At 44.4% G+C, this 27,600-nt stretch overlaps 1 protein-coding gene across 1 annotated transcript in view; it reads right to left on the bottom strand.

Moving 5' to 3' along the window:
- Positions 1–5,901: 5,901 nt before the first annotated feature.
- The window catches only part of LRRC63 (leucine rich repeat containing 63), a 53,903-nt gene continuing 32,204 nt past the window's right edge, over positions 5,902–27,600 (bottom strand). Inside the window, exons 7-10 of the mRNA XM_034758480.1 lie at positions 26,455–26,591; positions 11,336–11,419; positions 8,305–8,544; positions 5,902–7,270 (exon numbers count right to left, since the gene is read on the bottom strand). Of these exons, the coding sequence (XP_034614371.1) occupies positions 7,087–7,270; positions 8,305–8,544; positions 11,336–11,419; positions 26,455–26,591 (645 nt within the window). The 3' untranslated portion in view covers positions 5,902–7,086. The remainder of the gene's footprint in view (positions 7,271–8,304; positions 8,545–11,335; positions 11,420–26,454; positions 26,592–27,600) is intronic.

Here is a 27,600-nt window from a genome sequence, read left to right as displayed (position 1 = left end):
CCCGGAAGCGGCCAGCGTGTGTGCGTGCGTGCGTGTGTGTGCTGCCGCCGCGCCGATTCCACAGCTCCCATTGACCGGGAACTGTGGCCAATAGGAGCTGCGGGGGCAGCGCCTGCGGGCAGTGGCTCACGGAGACCCCTGTTCTCCCCCGCCTAGGAGCCGCTGCTGGAGGGGTGTGTGCACCAGTCGCTTTGGGAGCTGCACTGCCTGAGGTAAGCACTGCCCCCCCTAACCCCCTCCAACACCCCAACCCCCTGCCCCAGCCCAGAGCCTGCACCCCACATCCAAACTTCCTGCCAGAGCCCGCACCCCTTCCTCCTCCCCTACCCCAACTCCCTGCCCAAGCCCAGAGCCCGCACCCAAACTTCTTCCCAAAGCCCGTCCCCCCCCGCCCCACCGCACCACAACCCCCTGCCCCAATCAAGGTACCTCACTCTATTTTCATTTACTTCCCATTACTTAAAATATAGGAGGAGGATGAAGAAAAAAAGAATGAAAAACGGGGACGAGAGATAAGAGAGAATGTTCTTTTTCTTGGCTGGGTTCCCGGTGGGGGGGAGGGACGGGGGCTGAAAATGAAGCTGTGCACAGGCCCCACTAACTCTAAATCCACCACTGAGTTACGTGGTCCAAACTTTTCAAAAAAAGAGGTATCAATATTAGGTTCATTAGGTTTGGGGTATGAGAACTGGTGGAAAGTTAACTGACAACATTTTTTTCCCCATAGAAAAATATCATTTTGTCAAAGCTGAAATGGTTTTCAGAAACGTATCTGTTTCGACAATATGGTCTCAGGTCCAAAATAGAATTTCTGGTCAAAACAAGAAAGCCACTTCCCCAGAACAGTCGCTAGCTGGGTGGGTAAGGCACACACCTGGTTGGAATGCGGCAGACCCAGGTTCAAGCTCCTAGTGAGGCAAATAGAAAGGAGCATAAACGCTGCCAAATTAAGTGCAAGGATGTAATAAGAAAAGCCAAAGAGGAGTTTGAAGAATGGCTAGCCAAAAACTCCAAAGGTAATAACAAACTATTTTTTAAGTACATCAGAAGCAGGAAGCCTGCTAAACAACCAGTGGGGCCCCTTGATGATTGAGATACAAAAGGAGCACTTAAAGACGATAAAGTGATTGCAGAGAAACTAAATGGATTCTTTGCTTGAGTCTTCACAGCTGAGGATGTTAGGGAGATTCCCAAACCTGAGCCGGCTTTTGTAGCTAATCTGAGGAACTGTCACAGATTGAAGTGTCACTAGAAGAGGTTTTGGAATTAATTGATAAACTTAACAGTAACAAGTCACCGGGACCAGATGGCATTCACCCAAGAGTTCTGAAAGAACTCAAATGTGAAGTTGCGGAACTATTAACTAAGGTTTGTAACCTGTCCTTTAAATCGGCTTCTGTACCCAATGACTGGAAGTTAGCTAATGTAACGCCAATATTTAAAAAGGGCTCTAGAGGTGATCCCGGCAATTACAGACTGGTAAGTCTAACGTCGGTACCGGGCAAATTAGTCGAAACAATAGTTAAGAATAAAATTGTCAGACACATAGAAAAACAAACTGTTGAGCAATAGTCAACATGGTTTCTGTAAATGTGTTTTACTAATCTATTAGAGTTCTTTGATCCCCCTTGTCAACAAACATGTGGACAAGGGGGATCCAGTGGACATAGTGTACTTAGATTTCCAGAAAGCCTTTGACAAGGTCCCTCACCAAAGGCTCTTATGTAAATTAAGCTGTCATGGGATAAAAGGGAAGGGCCTTTCATGGATTGAGAACTGGTTAAAAGACCGGGAACAAAGGGTAGGAATTAATGGTAAATTCTCAGAATGGAGAGGAGTAACTAGTGGTGTTCCACAAGGGTCAGTCCTTGGACCAATCCTATTCAACTTATTTATAAATGATCTGGAGAAAGGGGTAAACAGTGAGGTGGCAAAGTTTGCAGATGATACTAAACTGCTCAAGATAGTTAAGATAGTTAAGACCAAAGCAGACTGTGACGAACTTCAAAAAGATCTCACAAAACTAAGTGATTGGGCAACAAAATGGCAAATGAAATTTAATGTGGATAAATGTAAAGTAATGCACATTGGAAAAAATAACCCCAATTATACATACAATATGATGGGGGCTAATTTAGCTACAAGTCAGGAAAAAGATCTTGGAGTCATCGTGGATAGTTCTCTGAAGATGTCCACACAGTATTCAGAGGTGGTCAAAAAAAGCAAACAGGATGTTAGGGATCATTAAAAAGAGGATAGAGAATAAGACTGAGAATATATTATTGCCCTTATATAAATCGATGGTATGCCCACATCTCGAATACTGCGTACAGATGTGGTCTCCTCATCTCAAAAAAGATAAACTGGCACTAGAAAAGGTTCAGAAAAGGGCAACTAAAATGATTAGGGGTTTGGAACGGGTCCCATATGAGGAGAGATTAAAGAGGCTAGGACTCTTCAGCTTGGAAAAGAGGAGACTAAGGGGGGATATGATAGCGGTATATAAAATCATGAGTGATGTGGAGAAAGTGGATAAGGAAAAGTTATTTACTTATTCCCATAATACAAGAACTAGGGGTCACCAAATGAAATTAATAGGCAGCACGTTTAAAACAAATACAAGGAAGTTCTTCTTCAGCAGTGCACAGTCAACTTGTGGAACTCCTTACCTGAGGAGGTTGTGAAGGCTAGGACTATAACAGCGTTTAAAAGAGAACTGGATAAATTCATGGTGGTAAAGTCCATTAATGGCTATTAGCCACAATGGGTAAGGAATCGTGTCCCTAGCCTCTGTTTGTCAGAGGATGGAGATGGATGGCAGGAGAGAGATCACTTGACCATTTCCTGTTAGGTCCACTCCCTCTGGGGCACCTGGCATTGGCCACTGTCAGTAGACAGGATACTGGGATAGATGGACCTTTGGTCTGACCCGGTACGGCCGTTCTTATGTTCTTATGTTCTCTACCTGCGTCTGAGTGCTCTAACCTCCAGGCTGTTTTGGGGTGCATTGGTCAGTCTCTCTTGAAAGATTTCAAGAGTGCTTGTTTTTGTTCTGTATCAGAATGAAAAAAATGTCAAAGCCTCAACATCTGTTGCAAAATGGAACTGTTGTCTAGCCTGTCCTCCGTGGCCTTTTTTTCAGCAGTATAAAACATTCCCAAGTCCAAATGAAACCAGTGGCAAAAGTAGTTACCCCACAGCTCTGAAAGTCAGGATTTAGGTGTGTTAAATTGCGCAACCAAAAACAGGAGCACCCAAAGTCAGTTGACATTTGAAAATGTTCCTTTTGGTTCACCACATCTTTTAGGAGCCCAGTTTAAGGGTGTGGCAGATAGTTTGCCACCTCTGAAAAAAAAAACTGGGCCATATCTTTAGCTGTTGTAAACGCTCATAGTTCCATTGACATTAACAAAGTTCACTGATCATCTGCAACTAAGGATCAAGCCCGCTTTGTTGAGTTGTTTACACTGCTCTAATAAGCAAGGTTGAAAACATATCTGGGGATATAGTGGGAGAGGAAGCCTTTTGCTGAAGCACTCTCTCACTGTTGGTGTGCCCCCTTGTGGCTGGGTGTGGTGTAACAGGCTTTTCCCCATCTGGTTCCCCCTGCTGACAGCTGCTTCAGCCCTGTGTTGGGCTCTCTTCCCATCACTTGTCCCTTTGGCCATGTTTACTCCTGGGGGAATTCTGTGCCACTGCAACACAGACTTCATGTCCCCCACAGATTTATTTTTTCTCTGCAGAAAATATATTCTGCTTGAGAGGAGCTGCAGTTACAACTCTCACCCACCAGGGGCTGCTGTGGCACCAGAACCGAGAGCAGCTGGCTCACTGTAGCAGCCAGCAGCCAATAGGGAGGAGGAGAGGCTGTGTTTCTCACAGCGCCCTGCCCGCAGGGCCAGATGAGGAGGCATATGATATGGGGAGGGGGACAGACAGAGTGGGGCACACAGGGCTGCTGGGGTGGGTCACATAGACTGGGGGACTGAATGGGACTAGGGGTGCAGAGACACATGGTGATGGGGGGGATGGGGCAGGGCCACATGGGGGTGGGGATTGGCTGAGTGGCGATGCAGGGATACATGGGGGTGGGGGTTGGCTGAGTGGGGGTGCAGAGTCATATGGGGAGAAGGGGAAGCTTAGTTGGGGGGGTGCAAGGACACACGGGGATGGAGGGAGGAAGGGTGGCTGAGGTGGGGGTGCAGGGACACATGGGCACAGGAGCAGATGTGCCTAACTGAACGGGAGCAGTTAGCAGTCATCCAGGGGCTGCATGGGGGAGGCTCCCAACTCCCTGACAATCCCCCCCCCCAAAAAAACCTTGTATGCTTCTCCCACCTGCACACAACAACCCTCCAGTTTCATTCCCAAGCTCCTTCCCAGCACTTACTTCCCTCTCCCTCAGCTCCTCCATTACCCCTGACTTCCCCCAGCCTTTGCACTGCTTCTGAGGGGTGCTGGAAATACATTTCTGTATAGTAGTTTAAATGAATTATTACTCAGACTTCTGTATTAATATGCCTAGGAAGGAATCTATTTGTCAGAAAACATTTCCTGAATCTTTTTTGTATTGTTAGAGACATACTTGTCGACAGGTATTTTGAAATAAATTGCCAAAATAATTGAAAGTGGCATAATTATATTGTGTTATTTTGACAAATAAAATATGCAGAATTTTGCAGAATTTTTAGGTGCAGAATTCCCCCGGGTGTACAGGTCAGTTTAGTCTTAGCCCTTTTGGGGGTAACAAAGTCCAACAAAGAAAAGTTCAAATATGCTGACAAAAAGTTCTTCAGTCCTCAGAAATCTGTAGTCCTCACACCTTTCTTTCAGGGCTCTCCATCCTCCTTGGCCCTTTCTCAGAGCTTCACACCACTTTACCAGTGGCTGGTAGGGAAACCCAGCCCTCCTACTCCACTGAGCTCCAGTCCAGGGACCATAGGTCAGACTGGCAAAGTTCACGGCCCCAGACTTCTTGCTGTCACCTCCTTAGGACACATCTACACTTAAAATGCTGCATTGGGCAACTTGCGCTGCTGTAACACTTTAATGAAGATGCTGTAAGTTGACAGGAGAGAACTCTCTTGTGGGTGTAGTTAATCCACCTCCTTGAGAGGTGGTAGCTACATTGATGGGAGAAGTTCTCCCACCAACATAGTGTTGTCAACACAGGAGGTTAGGTTGGTATAACTATGTCGCTCAGGGATGTGAATTTTTCACACCCCTGAGTGATGTAGTTATACCAACATAGGTCTATAGTGCAGACCAGACCTTAGACTTCTTCCTCCCATACCTCACTCACCTTACCGCCTTCTCCCCTACAACCTCTCTAGGTTATTCTTACTTTCAGGGCCCTCACCTGGAATCCCCCAACAAAATCCCAAACCCACAATTAAAATTTAACCCCACTTCTGCCTTCCTTGGGCTTGACCTTTCATCCCTCTTCCAGTTCCCCTGCTGTATTCCCTGACTGACTCCCAGGACTCCCTCCTTAGAAGTCCAGATGTTGCTTTCTTTCAGGGCATACCTCTAGAACCAGCTCCACCCAGTGGCTGCTCCCTGTCTCTCCTAGCCATATACCAGCCTTCTCTACACACAGGCAAGGATCCCAGGGCTTACTCCTCAACTGTCCTGGTCTCTCTAATCCCAGAGAGTGACTGAAGACTTACTTTTTCCTCCCCCCACAGCATTCTTCTACTGTGGGTTCCCTCTCTAATAACCACAACCCAGTTTGGCTTCTTCTCTAATTATGTCTGGCTCACCCTCCAGTTGCAACCACGTGGATTAAAATTGGTCTCTCAGGCCTACATTAACCCCTTCATGGCCTGTGTGGGATAAACACCATTATAACTTCAAACAAGCAAAATGCTGAACTATGAACATTTCTGCTGTGACTATACTTCCCTGAAATAGAGGAGATTTTGGGGAAAGCCATCAGCCATAAAAGATCTCTCCACAGATGCCACCAAAACCGTGTGCTCCTATTGGCTGCTGCTGCTGGTCATTTTGAGGACAGCAAGCCCATCAAATCAAAACTGGCGACTGAGGGTGAAGAAATTCAGACTTCCTACTTAGGAAATCTGACAGACAATCTTTTGAAATTTGCAGAGCAAATTTTTCTCCTGCCCTCAAGTTTAAGTTTTTTATTAATTTTCCAGCAACCAATGTTTTGTATTTGACAATGTCACATTATATACAATGTTATTAAAAGCAGACAGCCCAAAAATCCTTTAAATACAAATTACAGGGTTCCTTTGGCAATCTCCTATCTTAGATTTTCACACTAAAAAAATTAATGACTATACAAACATATACATACATGTAATCGGCCAGACATTAGACTCCAATAGTCTATCTCGTGTTCAAATAAATGAGAATGCTATCTAGCAAACTTCACTTTAGCGTGAATTTCCTTTATCAAAGCTATTTGTAATAAAATATGCACTACGGCCAAGATTTCCAAAAGCAACTAGTGATTTTGGATGCCAACCTGAGACAATTTAACAAGGTCTGATTTTCGGACTGAGTGCTCAGCACTTTCTGAAATATCAGGCCTCCTTGAGGTGTCTCCAGTTGGGTATCCAAAAATCAGTTGTTTTTGAGAATTTTAGCCCACATACAGACTCTGCACCTGGATTACCAACAGTATATTAAGTATGGGTTGCAGACATGTTCAAGAGGCACCTTTTTTGTAATTGTGCATTTAACAGTTACTAATAGCCAACTTAGTGTAGTACTTTAAAGCACTTTTTATACCAGTGGAAAAAAGCAGTTTTACTAGCATACTTTAATCAAGTTCTATTCAAATCAAAGCCAGGTTACATCCACACTACTCCTCTGGGAGCTATGGGTCTGTCTACACAGCACACGAGAAGGCTAGTGAGTGATCCCAAACAAACCTAAACAGACAAAGACTCCTTTAGAACATTTAGGCCAGAAAGCAGCTTAAGGAGTATATGATAATTGCACAGAGAAAGTGATCCTAAACATTCCAGTATCACAAGCTATTTTCTTGTACAACATGACCTACAAGACCTCATATTTCTTAACTGCATTATATCATCCGTTTCTCTGCTGCAACCCAGATCAATTTCCATAAAGCATTCGAGTCAAAGAGTCAGTCTGAGACATGAAGCTGCTGTAACAGGATGGTGAGCAGGCATTAAAGAGAAAAGGAAGTTTGCGGAATCTAAATACGTTCCTGCAAGATCGAATGAGACGAAGTCCTTGACCATACAAGGGTCCTTTGCAGCAGTCACAGACTCTACAGCTAAAATGGAGAGAAAAAGGAGTTAGAAACATTGCACATGACTATACATACACAGTACATTCCAGTATCAGAGGGGTAGCTGTGTTAGTCTGAATCTGTAAAAAGCAACAGAGGGTCCTAACTAACTGTTAGTCTTAAAGGTGCCACAGGACCATCTGTTGCTTAGTACATTCCAGTTCACTTTCTGCATCCTCAACTAGAAATTAAGGGATCTAGCTGGCCTCAGATTGATTCTGAGACTGATGGTTATCGAAAGTTCCTGCACTTCCTGAACTACATTATGGTGTAGGCTGCTCTCTATTCCAAGGCGGTAATTACTCTAGCCCCAAGGGTGTAGTTATTCTTGTATGGCTCCAGTGGGGAAGGAGGAGAAGTGGAAGTCTGAGGCAGACAAAATGAAGATAGAGAGATGCAGTGCATGGGTGGAGATAGCGCTGCCACTCCCAGAAATGGAGCTGGTATTTCTTTCAACTTAGGTTGTTCTGAAGCTCACAGCTCTCTTGAACAGACTGGTTCAGTGCACAACCTCAACATGAGGCTGCAGCAAACATTTCTGGCTGGAATATACTATGGTGATAGGTGGCAGTACAGAACTCTAAGCTAGTTAAATGGATCAAAGCAGTCATTTGTACATGATGTTTGATGAACTTGATTAAATGTACAGTTCCATGTATTATCAAAAATACATAGGTCTGGTATGCATTCAGATACATAGCTTAGTATACCTGCATGGGACTTGTTATATATTGACCAATAAGTAACAGCAATATTATTGATCAGCATTATTTTAGTTTAATGTGAAGATGTCAATAACTTCTCTTAGTCTATTCTGTGGCTCACAATGCATGGCATGCAGCTCCTACAGTGGAGATCTACAGAGGTGGTTTCATGATGGAGAAAGTACACATTACCAGGTCTAAAGCTGGTGTCGTTCTGACATTGCCAGAATAAGTGATTAGGGGCCATTAGTACATTTCTTGTGTAACAAAAACTCCCATGGAAGCCAGAGTGGCAGCTGGAGATTTGTCACTTACTTGTTTAATATTTCTTGAACATCCTTTGAGATCTCAGTATATCTTTGCCACATGTTGTTTCTGGAGAAGCAAAGGGCAGCCAGATCAGTAAGTCTCTGTGGTTGGTTCTGGCTGTTTTCTTTCCATAAGAAGGGATGCATTAAATTATTTTCTGTGTAAAGGAGTTTCAGGGGAAGTTTCAAAACCTCACAAGGCAAAGCACAAAGCTGATTTCCTTCAACATTCAGACATTCCAGTGCTCTGTAATTTTAAAGACCACCAAATTATGTACACAATTCATCTCAGCTATAATTGTACACACAGCCTACTTCCCACTTGCTGAGTTACTGCACCAAGATGGCACAAGTATCTGTATGTATAGAAGGCTAAGATTTAAAAAAAAAATACATTTTAAGTGTTGATGCAATGATGTGCACAAAGAGAATTATTTTCCGAAGTACAATTTAAACAACTAGTGCAACTGGAAATAAGGGATTGTGTGTATATCTAACGGAATGCTTAAGCAGGGCCGGCTCTAGGCACCAGCAAAACAAGCTGGTGCTTGGGGCGGCACATTTTTAGGGGGCGGCATGGCCGGTGCCAGAATGCTGCCCCTAAAAATGTGCCCCGGCTGCCCTAGCTCACCTCCGCTGCTGCTGCCACGGCGCGCGAAACAGTTGATTCGCGCGCTGCTGCTCCCCCTCCCTCCCAGGCTTGGGCGCCTGGGAGGGAGGGGGAGAAGCGGCGCCCACGCCGCGGCCACTCGGAGTCTCCCCCTCCCTCCCAGGCTCTCAAACCTGGGAGGGAGGGGGAGATCCCGAGTGGTCGTTTCGCGCGCCGCTGCTACCCCTCCATCCCAGGCTTGAGAGCCTAGGGGGAGGAGGCAGGGCTGGGGATTTGGGGAAGGGGTGGAATTGAGACAGGGCAGAGGGTGGGGTAATTAAATAAGAGGGGGGACGGCCAAAATTGTTTTTGCTTTGGGCGGCAAAAATCCTAGAGCCGGTCCTGTGCTTAAGACAGGTCTCCAAAACACACACACAGGCCATCATCAGATTTCTCAAAAACTTAATGGTAAGTGTGTATGTTCTTAACTTCACACTCTTGCTTATTAACATATAAGTATACTTCAATATCTGCCCTCCTTCTGCTCATATAGACAGCTGCTGATATACCCACAAACTTTCTAACCAAAAACAGAGACAGATTGACCTTTTGTGGGAAAAAAAATTCCTCTTGCATAGTGTCACAGTTTAGGGCAATGGCACCTGTTTTCCCCCCTCTACAGTCCAGCAAGGGGAACCGTTCTCAAGTTACCAGCTCTCCCAGTCATTAGCTGTTCTGGGCAGAGACCCATCTCTCTCTCCCTTCTGACTGGAGTATCTCCAGGGTGCACAGTTCCCTGCCTTCACTGTGTTACTCCCAGCACAGACAAGTTGCCCAATGGCACCTACGTGCTTTCTCTTTAGGGATGGTTAACAGGTGTAATTGTTGCACTTATAAGGTATCATACAGCACTTCCTATGCAAACCTACTTTATTCTTAAGTTACAAAGCATTACAGAAAAAACATTAAAACAATAAAAGAATCTACACACATACTAATAAACGGACCAATCCTCACCCCAGACCTAACATGGGCTCTGGAAGGAGCAGTCCTTCAACACCCCACATTAAGGGTTGCCTTTTAGAAACAAATTAATCACAGATTCAGTTCAGAACATGCCAACAGTCATATGGGGCCTCAGTGGGCCCTGCCCTTCCAACCCTTCCCTAGAGCAGTGGTTCTCAACCAGGGAGACATACTCCTGGGGGTCAGGGCCGGTGCAACCTCTTAGGTGATCTAGGGGGTCGCCTAGGGTGCTAGCATTTGGGGGGGTGGCATTTTTTTCAGCGGCGACTGCGGCAGCCGGATCTTTGGCCGCCCCGGTCATCGTTGGCATTTAGGCGGAGGGAGCTGGGGCTGGAGGGTGTGGGGAGGGCCACCTGCAGCAAGTAAGGGAGGGGCGGCACGCAGGGGAACTCCCCGCCCCAGCTCACCTCTGCTCTGCCTCCTCCCCTGAGCATGCTGCCCCGCTCTGCTTCTCTCCTTCCCAGGCTTGTGGCGCCAAACAGCTGATTGGTGCCGCAAGCCTGGGAGGAGGGAGAAGTGGAGCAGCGACGGCATGCTCAGGGAGGAGGCGGAGCAGAAGTGAGCTGGGGTGGGAAGCTGCCACACTGCTCCTCGGGCGGTGGGGGGGAAGCTGCCTCCGGGGGGAGGGGGGGTGGGGAGCTGCCACGGGGGCGCGCCTCAGGGCAGAGTGGGCAGGGGAGCTGCTGCAGGAGGCGGCGCCTCAGGGCAGGGAGCTGCCACAGGGCTCGGGGAGGGCGCAAGGTGGAAGTTTCGCCTAGGGCGCGAAACATCCTTGCACCGGCCCTGCTGGGGGTATGCAGTGGTATTCCACGGGGTACATCAACTCATCTTGATATTTGCTTAGTTTTACAACAGGCTACATAAAAACACAAGCTAAGTCAGCACAAACTAAATTTCATAGACAGTGACTTGTTTATACTGCTCTATATACTATATGCTGAAAAGTGCAATATTTATATTCCAATTGATTTATTTTATAATTATATGGTAAAAATGAGAGAGTAATTTTTCAGGAATAGGGGGCTGTGACAGTTTTGTATTTTTATGTTTGATTTTATAAGCAAATAATTTTGAAGGGAGGTGAAATCTGGGGGTACACAAGACAATTACAGGGCTCATGCATGCAAATTAGGCAAGTGCACATGCATATGGGCACAATGATCATAATTTGTGTGAAGTTACCTGATTTACAAGCATAATCATGATATTTAAGCAACTGGACACACATTTAATTGTAAAAATCAGACCCCTGTCACAGGGCAGTGGGCCAGATTGTGATCTCTGTTATATCGGTGCAAATCCAGAGTAAATCCATGGACATCAGTGGCGTTACTCCAGATTTACTAATAACAATCAACTTTCTAATAGGCTCACAATATTTTTACACATAGGTCTGGTTCCAGTGTATATTATGTATCAATACCTGAGATTCCTGATTTCATGAGGGATAACGCTAATATCATTGAAGGAAACATCCAGATAACTAAGATATGGTAATAAAAACAGCCTGAAAGAGAGAAAACACAGTACATTACAGAAGAACTAGTTAAATACACGGATCTATGCTAACTGATATATTGTCTATATCTTATTTATATCTACTGTGGCAGAGCTCTGACCTTGTCCCCATGGGTCCTGCGCTTCTAGGCAGTATATGCTAGCCTCAGTGGCTCACTGTGACCCTCCACGTAGCCCTTCTCTCTCTAGAGCCAGGGTTACAGTCTACTGAGCCCTTTTCATCATAAACCAGCAAGGAGGTTGGTGAGAGAACTCCCACAGTCTCTGTTGTCCCTAGGGCTTGTTTTAGAACAGTTTAGCCTCCTGTCCTGACAGGGGCCTGACTTCCCCTCCCAGGAAGTGTTCCTGTAGTGGTGGGTTGGGGGGAACCCAGGCCCACCCTCTACTCCAGGTTCCGGCCCAGGGACCCTAATGGTAGCAGCTGTTGGCAGCCAACCTTTCATTGCCAGCGTTGCTACATTTCCCTGGGCCACTTCCCCACAGCTCTCCTGCTTCTCCCTTACCTTAGCGCTCTCTTATCAATAACTTGAGGGTATCTTCATTAACCAGCCACACTGCCTCTCCTCTGACTCCCTAGCTCTCCTCTGCCTGACTGGAATGAACCCTTTTTAGAGTATCAGCGGGGCCTTAATTAGAGTCAGGTGGTCACATTAGCTTAATGGCCTCACCTGACTCTTTGCAGGTTAATTGGAGTCAGGTGTTCTCATTAGCCTGGAGCAGCCCCTGTTCTGGTCAATCAGGGAACAGAAAACTGTTAATCCAGTGGTCAGTATATCTGCCTTCTGCTATTCTGCTGTACCCAACTGGCCTGAGTCTATCACACTACCTATAAAATCTGTGATGGGGCAACTGCTATCAGTGTTAACCGTTGAAAGTTTAAAAAGACTGATTTACTCCCATACAGGTGTCTGGAAGGGAAGAAGTCATTTCAAAACCATCCATTTCTTAGGCTCATGGTGGTCAAAAATGAGCAGAAAACAGAAAACATTCCACTAAGATGTGGTGTCACCGCAAAATTGGAAATAACTCCATGCACAGAAGCTAATGTGCTGACAATATAAAGCAATATTATGAGTGAAATAGCTGCATTATGAATTTATTCCGAACAGGATTCCTCCTCGCCTCCCTCCTTGGTGTGTGTGTGTGTTTGTGAGCCAAAATCCCCACCCAGAGAGAGCGAGAGAGAGAGGTTGAAGTACTGGTAGGTTAAGAGTCCGAAAGCGTATTCAACTCCTTCAGCTCCTATACTATATTCTGCAAATCCTCAGAGGAGTCACTTGAGTGAAGCCAGCAAATGGTACACAATAGCAGCAAGACAATCAGCCAACTGTACTGTCACTGCTGGCAAGAGGTTCAAAGAGCCACACAGAGATAGACCTGATAGGTGTATTAGGCTGAGGACTGTGGCATTGGGTTTTCCTGTGTAACCATGGCCTGTGTGCATTTGACAGGCCAATGCAAGGAGTAGAATAAGCCCAAGCAGTGGCTCCATTAGAGACCTCCAGAAATTGTGAAAATATTATCCTCCAGTACTATTTGTTACTAGCTGTGATGCTGGCAGACCAGGTACCAGCTCATGCGAAGGGCCAGGCCCTCACTGAACACTAACAAATACATAGCTGGAAACCAGTCTGACTTACCTGGGTGTTAGTATTGTTAAGATAAATATTAGAGTTGTAAGAATGTGTTTGGTGTTTAGACCTTATGAATAGTGTAGGATGCTGCATGTGCGAAAAAAATGGAACCAGCTGTGAAGCAACTCAGAATACCATGGCTCTACTGTCGCGACAAAAAATATGTTTTGTGTTGTTTGTCTTGTCTTGTTGCTAGCATTGTTGTGTATTGTGATTTTTTTTTAAAAAAAGAGATTACTATATTAGGAAAATAATCATGAACATGAAATTTAAGCACAAAATAAAATTACCAAGGCTACAGAAGTGGTATGTAGGTGTGGACCCCCAAGGTTATAGATGCAGACAATGGGGGTGCATTTGTGGGGGAAATTTTTACCATGATGATGCATGCTTTGGGAATTAAACAAAAGTTTCATATCCCGTACTGACCCCAATCCTCAGGACAGGTGGAAAGAATGAATCACACCATAAAGAGGCACTGCGAAAAGTAGTAGACCACACCGGTAAGAACTGGCCTGAAAAGCTGCCCTTGATCCTGGCTGCCATCTGCAGCAGTGACAGGCTGAAGCCAAAAATCCAGCTGTACCAAATTGGCAACCGATGCGGTTAATGATTAATCCTGAATGCCTCACTAGAGATTCTGAAGAACACCCTATAGCAACCCAGCATGACTACTTTCAGTGGCTTAAACAATTGCAAGAAGACAAAACTATCTTACAATATAGGGTGAGTCATGCCATTGAACAAATGAATACAAAATTGTACAAGCAAAAAGTCACCGACTCTGAGCTATGGGAAGCCGGTGACCAGGTAATGTATTTAAACTAGGGAAAAAGGATCATACCCTGGATTCTAAGTGGACAGGTCCCTATTCTGTAGTTGACCATCTTGGCCCACTAGTGTACCATATTGAAAAAGACGGCAAACTTAAGTGGGTTCATGTGTCACAGATAAAATTGTTTTCCTAATTTGTTTGTGTTGAATTATTACACAATTATATTTAATATTTCATATATTTTATATTATATTACATATTATATTTAATATGGACTAGAAGTATACCTGCCAATAATCACGTGAATTTCTCCCGATAGAGATTCCCTCGCACACTACCTGATCCTAAGGGAGTCTTGCCAGAAACCTGCTAAGGGTAAGATGTTGTTATTTTGGGGGATATTCATAAGCTTTTGGGGTTCAGGGATAACATATGTACATTGGGGGCTACAATAGTTTAATTGGACAGAGTGGAACAGGGTTCAGGAAATACCCATACATAACAATACCCTGTATTGGACCTTCACACAAATTACATTGCAAGCCTGAGTTAATATAACCAATGAGGATCATGACTGCGTGATTGAGGTGATAACCCCTATGGAGTCGATTATGGATTTGAATCCTTTTTGTGAACCCAGTGAACCTGGTTCACACACCTTTCTACCATTCACACCAGGACCATTAGAGGCGTGCATGATTACAGTGTGGGTGAACAAAACTATTTTTGTGGGCAACCTAACTGTGCTACTGTTAAACGGCCTTCCAATCATGGAAAGTCCCTACCCACATTTACTTAAGAAATAACCACCAATTAAGGCATACATGGCACCCAGGATAACAACGCTACACATCACAGTTAATTGGACAAAGGATAATGTAACCATCACACGGCCCGAATGTGCACCATACAGCACCCCCTTATTCAACGCTTGGTATGGCTCTTTGAAACAAAAACATTCTCCCCTTCAAGGGAAGAGAGCTCTAGCCAGTACTATACTGGGAGGCAGAGGAGCTGGAACAGGAATATTAAATTCAGTGGATCTGGAAGCATTAAAAACAAAGGCCTGTGCGGTAGAAGCTTTACACCACAGAATAGCAAAAAGGCAAGAACACCAAATCACTGAGTTGGTACAGACAGGGGTGGATACGTTAAATCTACAGTGGCACACTTGGGACCACATCAATCATCCATTTTGGGCTTACTATGCGAGACATAGCTGATAAAATAGCTATAGCCTTATGGTGTTCTGAGCAACAGCTGTTAGCCATTGTTTTAACAGAAAGAGAGATGGATTGGATTCGAGCCAAGGATATGTCTGCCTTAACTCCCCTTCTCAGCAGACAGAGAAATAATCTTCTCCTCTCTTATATTTCAGAATGGTATAAGCTTATGGACTCAGACGTATACACAAACACCCTAACTGGACACATTGCTAGCCAGGTGATGCGGATTCACCCTGCCAGATACCTGAACACCCTATAGTCTTTCTTAGCACTCCCAACCCTACAGGGAAGGCATATTTGGGCCCCACGATTGGCAGGAATGTATTTAAATAATAAAGAAGAAATCAATGATCGCCCCATGGGTGTAAAAAAATGGACTACTCGACAGTGGATATGCCCCAACTTGGCAATTTTAGAGGAGCATTGTGCCGTTCAAATAAAAAATTTAGCAACATGCTACTGGGATGAACTGGATAATAGCACCACCAAAGTATACTATGATGGGGAAAATTATGTTTGTATTATTGGACTGGAAAAAATTGTGTGGCAGGAAAAGTATACTCAGAGGCCACCTGTACAACAATGTATGTGCAATGTGACAATATTGCGAACTCCCACCATGACTTACTAATTTCCAGTTCATAAAAATAAGGATGTTAACCTAGTAGCTACCAATAATATGTCCTGAGTTTTATTTTTATTTTGGGGGTTAATTGGACCACCTCATACCAATGGCTAGCAGGGAATAAGCAGATTAGTCAATTAACTGCAGCAACCCGGACAAAAGTACTAACACGAAGTCTGGCTATTTTGCACCAAGGAACTGAAATTCTGAAAGTATCCACACAAGCTCAACAAATGATGGTGCACCATTGGTATGGCATTTTTAGAGGCTGCTCCCCTTCATGGACATCAGTTTTAAATATTATGATTCATCTCATAATTGTTTTCTTTGTACTAATTGGAACAATATTTGTCATAATGTGCATTATGTGCTGTTGGATGAAAAGAATGTACCTCAGATTAAAACCACAAGGGCAGGTCTACACTGCATTGGTATAGCTGCACCGATGCAGCTATGCTGCTATAGCACTTAAATGAAGACTCCCATACACTGATGGAAGAGAGCTCTCCCGTTGGCATAGTTAATACATCTCCCTGCTAAGCTCTCCGGTTGACATAGTGCTCTCTACACAGGGGTTACGGTCAATATACTATGTCACTCAGGGGTGTGGATTTTTCACATTCCTGAGTAGTGCAGTTATATGGACGTAGGTCTGTAGTGTAGAACTGGCCTCAAACAGGAAAAGAAGTATTAATTAACGTAAAGTGCTAGTCCTTCAGACAAGAGAGTCTTTGAAACCAAATGAGCCATTGTAAGACATCAAAAGGACAAAGACTGTTGATTGCCCTCCTGTAACGATGCTGGTTCTGGCGGGACCCAACTGAGAGTGCCAATTCAGGACAAATTGCTAAAACAGGGCAGTCACCGCCCAAAGCTGGGGTTTTTCCACCTCTAAGGCAAACCAAACCAGCCAGACAAAGAAGACGTTGATCTTACCCCACTGGCTAACCACAAGTCACACAAGCAATTGCCTTAGACACTCCAGTTTCCCAGTATCACCACCAGTGCCACTCGTTATGGGGACAAATGGTTATGACCAATACCCTAATAAAAGAAAAAAGGTTCTCTCGATCCCGAAGAACCAAGCCCCACACCCAGGTCAATATACAAATCAGATCTTACCCACAAATCACGCTGTTGCCAATCCTTTAGAATCTAAAATCTAAAGGTTTATTCATAAAAGGAAAAAGTTAGAGATGAGAGTTAGAATTGGTTAAATGGAATCAATTACATACAGTAATGGCAAAGTTCTTGGTTCAGGCTTGTAGCAGTGATGAAATAAACTGCAGGTTCAAATCAAGTCTCTGGAATACATCCCCAGCTGGGATGGGTCATTCAGTCCTTTGTTCAGAGCTTCAGTTTGTAGCAAAGTCCCTCCAGAGGTAAGAAGAAGGATTGAAGACAAGATGGAGATGAGGCATCAGCCTTTTATAGTCTTTTCCAGGTGTAAGAACACCTCCTTGTTCTTACTCTGGAAAATTACAGCAAAATGGAGTCTGGAGTCACATGGGCAAGTTCCTGCATACTTTGCTGAGTTACAAGGCGTATCTGTAACTTGCATCCGAAGAAGTGGGCTGTAGTCCACGAATAAATTTGTTAGTCTCTAAGGTGCCACAAGTACTCCTGTTCTTCTTTTTGCGGATACAGACTAACACGGCTGCTACTCTGAAAGGCGTATCTGCCTTCTCTCAATGGGTCAATTGTATAGCTGATGGTCCTTAATGGGCCATCAAGCAGGCTAGGCAGAGCTAACACCAACTTGTCTGGGATGTCTCCCAGAAGCATAGCTTAAGTGTGAAATACAGACAGTATAGCGCCAATATTTATAACTTCAACTACAAAATTGATACACACATATAGACAACATAATCATAACCAGCAAACCATAACCTTGTCTTAGACACCTCATTTGACCCCCTTTATACAAGATTTGGTGCCACTACAGGACTTTGGTTGCAACCATGTTCTATATGGTCCCAGTTCAAATCAATAACATGACACCTCCCCACTCAGATGAAGAGGAATCAGGAGCTGACACTTGTTCTATCAGTGTGGACTCTGGGGAGAAGGGGATAAAAATCCCTGACAAGGAGAAACTGGATCTTTATACATCTGGACTCTGAGAGGCAAGGATTCCTAAACATAAGCAAGCGATCCCCATGCTGCTTGGCATGGGTCAGTCCTAAAGCACATATAGAGCTGCTTATTATAGAAGCTGATATTACCTTTTTAAATCCAAGACTGTAACTCATTTGTGTCTGTATGTTTCTTGCTTTAACCTTGTAAATAACTCTTTTTTTTTAGTTAATAAAACTTTGTTTCATTACACGATTGGCTATTGCCTTGATTTGAGATCAGAGTACAACTGACCTGGGGTAAGAGACTGGTCCTTTGAGACTGGAAGTAACCTGAATATTGTTGTGATTTTTGGTGTAAAGTGACCATCTGTCACATAGTCCAGCTTGCCTGCGTGGCAAGATAGATTGGAATGCTCAAGGCGACCGTCTTTGACGCTATGGTAAGACTGTTCTAGTGCTTTAGGAGTTCACACTTGTTACTGGGTTGGTGAAATGTAATTATAGAACAACCAGTTTGGGGCGTCTGCCCTGCTTTTTAACAGTTTGCCCTGAGGTTGCCACTTTTGGTCAGGAGCCACTCCAGCCACCGTGACACGAATACTAAAATAGCACTGAAGCCTCAATCAAGGTCAGGCACTGTGCAACTACACAGTAAGAGCTAGAGCTTACAAACTAGATATGAAAGATAAAGGGGAGAGGAAAAGGGGTACCTACAATTAAAAAGCAAAGCGATCAGGGAAAGGTTGGGAAAGCCATGATCTGAAGTTTGTTTTATCGACTATCTTATGGGAAACGGCCCAAGGATGGTGGAGTGGATGAGTTGAGGAAAGCATGGGTGAAGGAAAAGGAATAAAAGTACTGAGGTGGGAGGCAGGAAAAGAGAGTTAGGAGTACAGAGGGTTGGAATTATACAATGAGCCTTCCTTACACAGAAGATCCACGGCTTTTTACATATCTTTACATGGCATAAATATAACAATGCATCCTGCCAATTTCAATGAATGCACACCACTACTTTGCATCCAGTAAATATATTATTAAAATTTTCCAGCTTCTTGTTAGGCAATTAGGTTGCTTGGTTTCACTTCTACAGCAGTTCTTCCCATATTGTAATGAATCATTTGTTTTGCAAGATATCAAATGTTCTTTCCCTTCCCAGCCACCTGTAAGCTGTGTTTTAGGGAACTTAATGTTAAATGGTTTACAAGGCAATCATTTCAGGAGTAGAGAAGAGCATTATTTTTGACTATTGTTGATCAGTGGAAATTAGTTGTGTGTCTTTCTTTCACTTTCTGTGCACTGTCTTCTCAATTAAACCCAATAAATAAATTTGCCAGAAGAGTAGTAGTTGAGTTACAGAATTCCTTATGATATATCCATAACTAACAAGGACAATACCAATGAAGGAAGATCTACAGATCACTTAAAGAGGCAGTGCCAAGAGAAAAGAGGTTATATGTAGATATATAATAAAATTTCAGGATTGTCACCTGCTTGTGGTCTGATCTACACTACAAAGTTAGGTCAACCTTGCCTTGCAATGACTTACACTTAAATTTTTCTCCCACTGAATGTAAGTGCCCCATTACAGAGATGCAGTAACACCACTTACCCAAGTAGCGGTGAGCCATGGTAACGTACTGGGGTTGAGGAACCACAAGCGTAGACACTGCATTACTTATGTCGACCCTATCAGTCCTCCTGCAGCTGTCCCATAATGCCTGACACTGACCACTCTGGTCACAATTGTGAACTCTATTGCCCAGGGGTCTGGAGACCTGAAGGCCTCCCGCCCCTCTAAAGTCCTGGGAGTTTTTGAAATACCTTTTCATGATTGTCCAGCTTGGTAAACACACCTACCAGCTCTCCATTGTTGTATGCAACTGCCTAGCTGACCATGCCAGCTACACGCCCAGAGATGCTCTGGCTTGGAGTAGACAGGAGGTATTGGATCGCCTGGGCCTGTGGGGAGAAGAGGCTGTGCAGGCGCAGCTACAGACTAGCCATAAAAATGTGGACACCTACGAGCAGATTGCACAGGGGATGCAGGAGAAGTGGTATGGCAGGGATCAGCAGCAGTGCTGCATGAAAGCAGAGTGTGGCAGGAATACCATAAGGCCAGGGAGGCCAACAGTTGATCCAGTGCCAAGCCTCAGACCTGCCGCTTTTACAAAGACCTGCATGCCATACTTGCTGGACACCCCATCACCCACAGACAACCTTGGATACCTTTGAGGAGCCCGTCAGAGGTCCCTGGCGTGAACAGCGAGGAAGAGGAGGAAGAGAGATATGGAGCTGTGGGGTGGAGCTATGCCGCAATCCAGAGCCTGTTTGAGATTTGCTTGCAGACCAGTGAATCCTGGCAGTTGAGCAGGGTAAGCCCAATGCAGGGGAAGGAACCTTGGATAAATGTGTAAATGTATTTCCCATTAGTACGGTGATGTACTAATGAAGCCCCCAACTTAACAGGACACAGCTATCGACGTTTCATTAAATTTACTCATACTACAAAGAGAAGTAGAGTTGTTTATGTGCTTTTCATTTCCCTGTACAGTTAGGCAGGGCGGACCATGTGAAACAGTTTGTTTATGTACACAGGGGTGTCCCTTGAATCCTCCAGAGAGATCTTGATGAAACTTGCATGGAGGTACTCTGCAATCCCCTCCTTATTTCTTCCTCTGAGGTAGGATGTTTTCCCATGCCAGTCGGTGATTACTGCAATGGTGCCAGCCCATGTTAACAGGCCAGCACCATATGGGCCTGAGCAGCTTCAGGCAGTCAGCAGGAGCTGTGCTCTCTGTGCCTTTGTTCCTCTCCGGAGTGAGATACCTGCTAAAATCACGACCACCTGTGCACAATGGTGCCATTGTTCAGTGCCATTGCCATATACTCATGGTTTTATACAACTAAGCAATTCCTGTCTCATTTCCCTCACCTGTGGTGGGCCATGCTCCCCATGTTTGGTGCTGTGAGTGGTGCCATGCACAAGCACTCTGACGCAGAAGTGTCAATACTCATGTCTGGTTTAACACTTTAGGGGAGAGAGGGAAAGGAGTTCTGAATCTTAACGTTCACTTTCTTTGACACTAGTACCTCTGTGTGTTTTATCTGTAGCTGCTGCCATTGTGGCTTTGAGGGGTTCCCCCTCCACACTGATGGACTGGCTGTGTCAGATAAGAAGGAGAAAGAAAAGGTCTCAGGATAACGTGTTCAGTGAGATTCTGCAATCCAGGGCTGCATCAGACTGTGAGCAAAGTGCCTGGAGGGTGAATATTGCAGACTGTATTGAGAAGGAAAGAGCAGACAGGAGAAAGACCCAAGAGTCACAACAGGAAAAGGAGAGGGAGACGCATCAGGATATAATGGGGCTTCTCCAGCAGCAAACACAGATGTTGCAAACTCTTGTGGCCTACTGGTTCAACAAGCCCAGCTCACTTCCTTTTGCAGTGTTTGGAGAACTCCATTATAGCACCTCACTACATTACTTTCCCCCAGCATTCCACGTGGCCTCAATGGCTGCATCCCTACCCTATCACTCCACCCCGGGAGCCATAAACAACCACAGCTTGACATGCACCGACCTATGAAAGCCCCGGTTGCTGTATGTGTAGCTAAAATGGACATGAACTTTCTTTCACCCTGTTAAATTCTGTTCTATTAATTGAGTAAGTTTTTAATGTATTTGCTTTTAAATTGCACAGATTTTTCTTTGCACCAGTTTTGTTACTCAAATTCTATTATTTGGAGAATAATTCATCTTTATTAGTTCAGAACATATGCTTCAGAGTCCCTAGCAGTACTGAAAGCAACCACTTACTGGTTTCCATACAGCGTGACACAAAACTCATAGAATCAGTGGCAAACAGTGTAATAATCATAAATGTACAGCAAGCACCACACATTTCCTAACAGGCCCCCACACTGCAGAGCCAGGCAGACTACAGTACATCGCAGTGCATGACTATGGCTCACTGTTAAAGTGCTCTTTCAAAGCCACCCTGAGCCATATAGCTCCACGCTGAGCTCTTGTAATCACCCTTGTGCTTGACTGTTCAAACTCAGCAGACAGCTGCTCTACCTCTGCCCTCCCCCCCAATGGCGACTTTCCCACCTTTGCTTCACAGATATTGTGCAGGACACAGCAGGCAGCTGTAACCAGTAGGATATTTTTTTCACTGAAATCCAATCTTGTGAGTAAGCACTGCCAGCATCCATTCAATCTACCGAAAACATATTCAACTGTCATTTTGCACTTGCTGAGTCAGTAGCGGAATCTTTCCTTGGTGCTGTTGAGGTGGCCAGTGTATGGTTTCAGGTCCAGAGGAGCAAGGCATAGGCTGGGTCCCCCAGGATCACTATTGGCGTTTCAATATTGCTAATGGTAATCAGCTGGTGCTAAAAGGAAGTCCCTGCTTGTAGCTTTATGAACAATCCTATGTTCTTAAAGATATGAGAATCATACTCTTTCCTGACCAGCCAACATTGATGTTGGTGAAACTTCCCCAGTAATCCACCAATACTTGCATAACCAGAAAAAAGTAGTCCTTTCAGTTGAGTGGCAAGGTGGTCTGGTGCCAAAATAGGATACATGTCTATTGCCCCACCGCAGTTCAGGAACCCCGTTGCTGTAAATCCATCCACTATGTCCTGCACATTGCTGAGAGTCACAATCCTGCATAGCAGGAGGTAATTAATGGCCCTGCACACTTGCATGACAATTGCCCCGACAGTCGATTTTCTAACTCCAAAATGATTACCCACTGACTGGTAGCAATCTGGTGTTTGAGACCACCACTTGCTTCTTCGCTCTCAGTGCAGCACTCATCGTGGTGTCCCTGCGCTGGAGGGCTGGAGCAAGCTCAGCACACAGATCGAGAAACGTGGCTTGGTACATCCGAAAGTTCTGCAGCCACTGCTCACCATCAGCCTGAATTACGAAGCGATCCCACCAGTCAGTGCTTGTTTCTCGGGCCCAGAAGCAGTGCTCCGCCATCTGCAACTGCTCCATGAATGTCACCAAAATACTTGAACTGATTCTTGCTATGTCCCACAGCAATCTGTCCTCCATAAAATTGTGATGTTCCCTGCTGATTCCGTTCTTCTTGCGGCTCTGCAAATACTGGAGTATCGGCGTGTGTTCTGTGATTGCAACACTTACAACAATAGTGCAGAACTGTGCAGGTTCCATGCTTCTGTCAGAGATGGTGGACAGTGAGGAGGGCTGTGCAGATTCATGGGATTTTTTAAAAAGCTGAGAAAATTATGGGCTATGCAAGACATTATGGGATGGAGAAAGTTGCACACTGGAAAGCTGACCCCTTGCTACCTGTTACCCCTCATGACTCATTTTTTTCCTCACCATGCATTGCCAAAACTTCCCCAAGACAGTGCACAGGATGGTGGTGGGTTGCACCCTGGGACACCTAGCTATGGTGCACTGCATTGTGCATTGACACACTATGCTTACGAAGTTGCTTATTTCCTACAGAAATCTTTTCCTTATTTCCCTTCTCTGGGCCTCCCTCTAGGACACACTACAGTAGTGAGCACTACTATGCTCACTACAGTGGGATCCTGCCTTTGTTCAGCTGCAAAGGGCTTGCAGCTAACAGCTGGAACAGTTCTGTCAGTGACAGGCACTCCACCCCCCTCCCTTCCTGATGAGGTGCTGCCTTCAACTGCAGTGCAAGAGAGTCTCAACTCCACCCACACCTGGAAGCATGCTGCTTCACTTCGCTGCAGAGGAATCAAAGAGACTTTCTCCCTTTCCTTCAGCAATTCCTGGGACTTTACCCTTTTCCTCTGGGATCCCAGCATAATATTCCTTCTTGCAGAGCTCCATGGAAAAAATCATTCCCAATAAGCATGTCAATGGGGATATTTTCATTCTCAACTGATGCTCACAGTCTCTCTCTTTTTCTGCTACCTGCAGTCTGTTCAGCTCTAACTTTGCAACTGCATCACTCTCATCCATTTTTATGCCTTTCTGCTCCTATTTCCCTTTCCCAAAATAAGAAAACAGAAAATAACAGAAGTGTAACTTTTTTTTACTGTATTCAGCCAACCCAGCTAAAATCTCAGCACCAGTGTATGAAGTGCAAATCTCACTCAGAACAAGAAGCTGTGCATTTCAGTCTGCTCGCTGCACCACTATGACATGTCCCCGGGATACAACCTAGACTGTGAGACCACTGAATCCCATTACATTCTCCAGCCTGGGCTGTCTCTCACAATGCTATGCTAGTGACAAGCAATAAATCTCTCCAGATGTTATAATCACTCACCCATCAATATGGAGCTACACACACCCAGTTGAGTTGTATGAATGCTCTCTAAGCCACTCATGAACTGTATAAAGAGACACCAGCAAATGTCCCCAGCCCCAAGCCTTGCACTCCAGTAATGTGCCAGCTTACACTGCTCAAGACTCCCTAGACAGAACAACCTCATTAAGTATCAGAGGGGTAGCCGTGTTAGTCTGAATCTGTAAAAAGCAACAGAGGGTCCTGTGGCACCTTTGAGACTAACCTCATTAATTAGTTTGCCACTTCGTCAAAGGAAAGTGAACATGCACCAATCTTTGTAATCTAAGCAGATTCCCCAAGCACTTCAACCCAAAACACACTGTTTTAGATAAAATATAAAAGAGATTTATTAACTACAGAAGGCTAAATTTTGAGTAATTATAAGGCGTAGGCATAGAGATCAAAGTTGGTTATATAAGAAATATAAATCAAATTTCAGCCTAAATTCTACAGACAAAGCAAGATTTCAATCAAGCAGTTTCTTGCCCCTCTAGATGTTCCAGTAGTTTACAGTTCTTATTACACAGGCTGAATTTCCTTCTTACCCTGGGACCAATCTCCACAGTTCAAAGTTTTTGTCTTCCAAATTTCTTGTTGCCTTCAGAGTAGGTATTTCAGCCCTTTCCTTGCCAGCTTCTGTGAGCAGGGCCTGCCTCTGGCTCACAGCTTAACTTTGCTTTATGTTAGCAAAGTCTTGACCATTACTTTAGTTCAGGCCTTAGGCCTCATACCAGGCCTCTGATACCAAGGTTTATATCTCAGGGCCTCCTCTTACTACAATATGCACTGTAAAAATGATAAACAAAAGAAATAGAATTCTTTAATTCACCTCATACAAGTCCTGTAGTGCAATCTCTTTATCATGAAAGTATAACTTACAAATGCAGATTTTTTTGGTTATATAACTGCACTCAAAAACAAAACAGTGTAAAACTTTAAAGGCTTCAAGTCCACCCAGTCCTACTTCTTATTCTACCAATCGCTAAGACAAACAGGTTTGTTTACATTGACGGCAGATACTGCTGCCTGCTTCTTATTTACAATGTAACCTGAAAGTGAGAACAGGCGTTCACATGGCACTTTTGTAGCCGGCATTGCAAGGTATTTATATGCCAGGTATGCTAAACATTCATATGCCCCTTCATGCTTCGGCCACCATTCCAGAGGACACGCTTCCATGCTGATGATGATCGTTAAAAAAATAATGCGTCAATTAAATTTGTGACTGTACTCCTTGGGGGGAGAATTGTATGCCTCCTGCTCTGTTTTACCCGCATTCTGCCATATATTTCATGTTATAGCAGTCTCGGATGATGACCAGCACATGTTGTTCGTTTTAAGAACACTTTCAGTGCAGATTTGACAAAACGCAAAGAAGGTACCAATGTGAGATTTCTAAAAATAACTACAGCACTCGACCCCAGGTTTAAGAATCTGAAATGCCGTCCAAAATCTGAGAGGGACGAGGAGTGGCACATGGTTTTAGAAGTCTTAAAAGAGCAACACACTGATGTGGAAACTACAGAACCCAAACCACCAAAAAAGAAAATCAACCTTCTGCTGGTGGCATCTGACCAGATGAGGAAAATGAACATGTGTTGGTCCGCATTGCTTTGGATCATTATTGAGCAGAACCCATCATCAGCATGGACGCATGTCCTCTGGAATGGTGGTTGAAGCATGAAGGGACATATGACTCTTTAGCGCATCTGGCATGTAAATATCTTGCACTGCCAGCTACAACCGTGCCATGCGAACGCTTGTTCTCACTTTCAGGTGACATTTTAAAGAAGAAGCAGGCAGCATTGTCTCCTGTAATTTGTAACCAGGCTTGTCTGTCTGAGTGATTGGCTGACCGAGAAGTAGGACTGAGTGGACTTGTAGGCTCTATAGTTTTACATTGTTTTATTTTTGAATGCAGGTTTTTTTGTACATAATTTTATATTTGTAAGTTCAACTTTCATGATAAAGAGGTTGCACTACAGTACGTGTATGAGGTGAATTGAAAAATACAATTTTTTTTTACAGTGCAAATATTTGTAATCAAAAATAAATATAAAGTGAGCACTGTACACTTTGTATTCTGTGTTGTAATTGAAATTAATATATTTTAAAATGTAGTAAACATCCAAAAATATTTAAAATAAATGGTATTCTATTGTTGTTTAACAGTGCAATTAATCGTGATTAATTTTTTAAATCGCTTGACAGCCCTACTATATATACATTCCTAGAAAGCCTTTTTTGTAGGTGTAATTTACAAAGCCAGTATGGAAATGAATTAATGAATGAATATAATGTAGGTCACACAAAAACCTGAATCCTTGTTTGAGCATAGAAATAGTGCAATCTAATCTATTAATTAATAGTAAACACCTTACCCAGTGGGAAGGACAGATAGTAAATTGAAGGACATGTTAAGGATCCTAAGTGTCTTGAGTTTGTGGACATCATCAGGGATCTCTTTGATGGGGTTGTTTCGGAGCTTCAGTACTTCTAAGTTTTTAATATTATATACCTTAGGGGGGAAGAAGTAATGGAAAAAAAGTTATTACCACAAAGACAGTCTGATTCCTGTTATGGCAAGAGTTTCTACATTTCTAACCTTAGTAAGTGACACTGTAAGAACTAGAAACAAAGAAACTGTCCTAATATTGTATGAATCTTGTATTTAATGTATAGCAGTAGCTAATTAGTAATGTTATTTTAGTTAAAGTACCTTATCATGTGGTTTCTGGGCCTGATCCTGATCTCACTTATACTCCTAAAGTATTATAGGTTGGGCTGGTAGCACTGTCTACTATTAAGGTTGCCCTACACTTCCCATTACAAAAACATGTTTTCAGTTGCTTATAACTTAGCCAAACTAACTGTTTTGGCTGAAATTTTCCATGCTGGATGTCTGCCACAGGCTGAATCTTTTTGGAAAATTTCAGCCAAAACAGTCAGCCATTTTGAAGAATGAGGCTAGGGAAAAATACATTATTTTGACTATGTTAAAAATCTGATTAAAATCTTTTTTTAAAGTTCTAGCACTCCCATACTTTGGGATTTAAAATGTGGCAGAAGGGTGGCCTTTGTGTCCAGTGGCGTAGCCAGCTTCTCAGTGCAGGGGGAGGAACCATAAAAAAGGTGCCCCTACTTGGCTCCTCCTCTGGCCACGCCCCTACTTGGCTCCTCCTCCGGCCACTCCGCGTCCCCGTCCCCGGCTCCTTCGGCCATGCTGCGGCCATGCTGCGCCCTCCCCCTCGGAGGGGCTCGGTGGAGGGGGGGGCCGGGCACGGGGGAAGGGGTGGCAGGCGGGCGCTGCTCGCTTCTCCCGGGGGTTGGTGGGGAGCGGAGCAGTGGGGCGGGCAGCAGCTGGCGGGCAGATCCCTTCTCCCCAGCAGCTTCCTGGTTCCCTCACCCGGGCAGCCCAACATTTTTTTCAAAAGCGGAGCCTGCCGGGCCGCTGCTAGGCTCCTGCAGGCAGGGCCGGCTCCAGCATTTCTGCTGCCCCAAGCAAAAAAAAAAAAAAACCCCCGACC

This window comes from Trachemys scripta, chromosome 1 (genome assembly GCF_013100865.1).
Source record: "Trachemys scripta elegans isolate TJP31775 chromosome 1, CAS_Tse_1.0, whole genome shotgun sequence".
In the NCBI taxonomy this organism is placed as follows: domain Eukaryota; kingdom Metazoa; phylum Chordata; order Testudines; family Emydidae; genus Trachemys; species Trachemys scripta.
The sequence above is the reverse complement of the archived record's forward strand: the minus strand, read 5'-3'. Positions and strand labels throughout refer to the sequence as shown.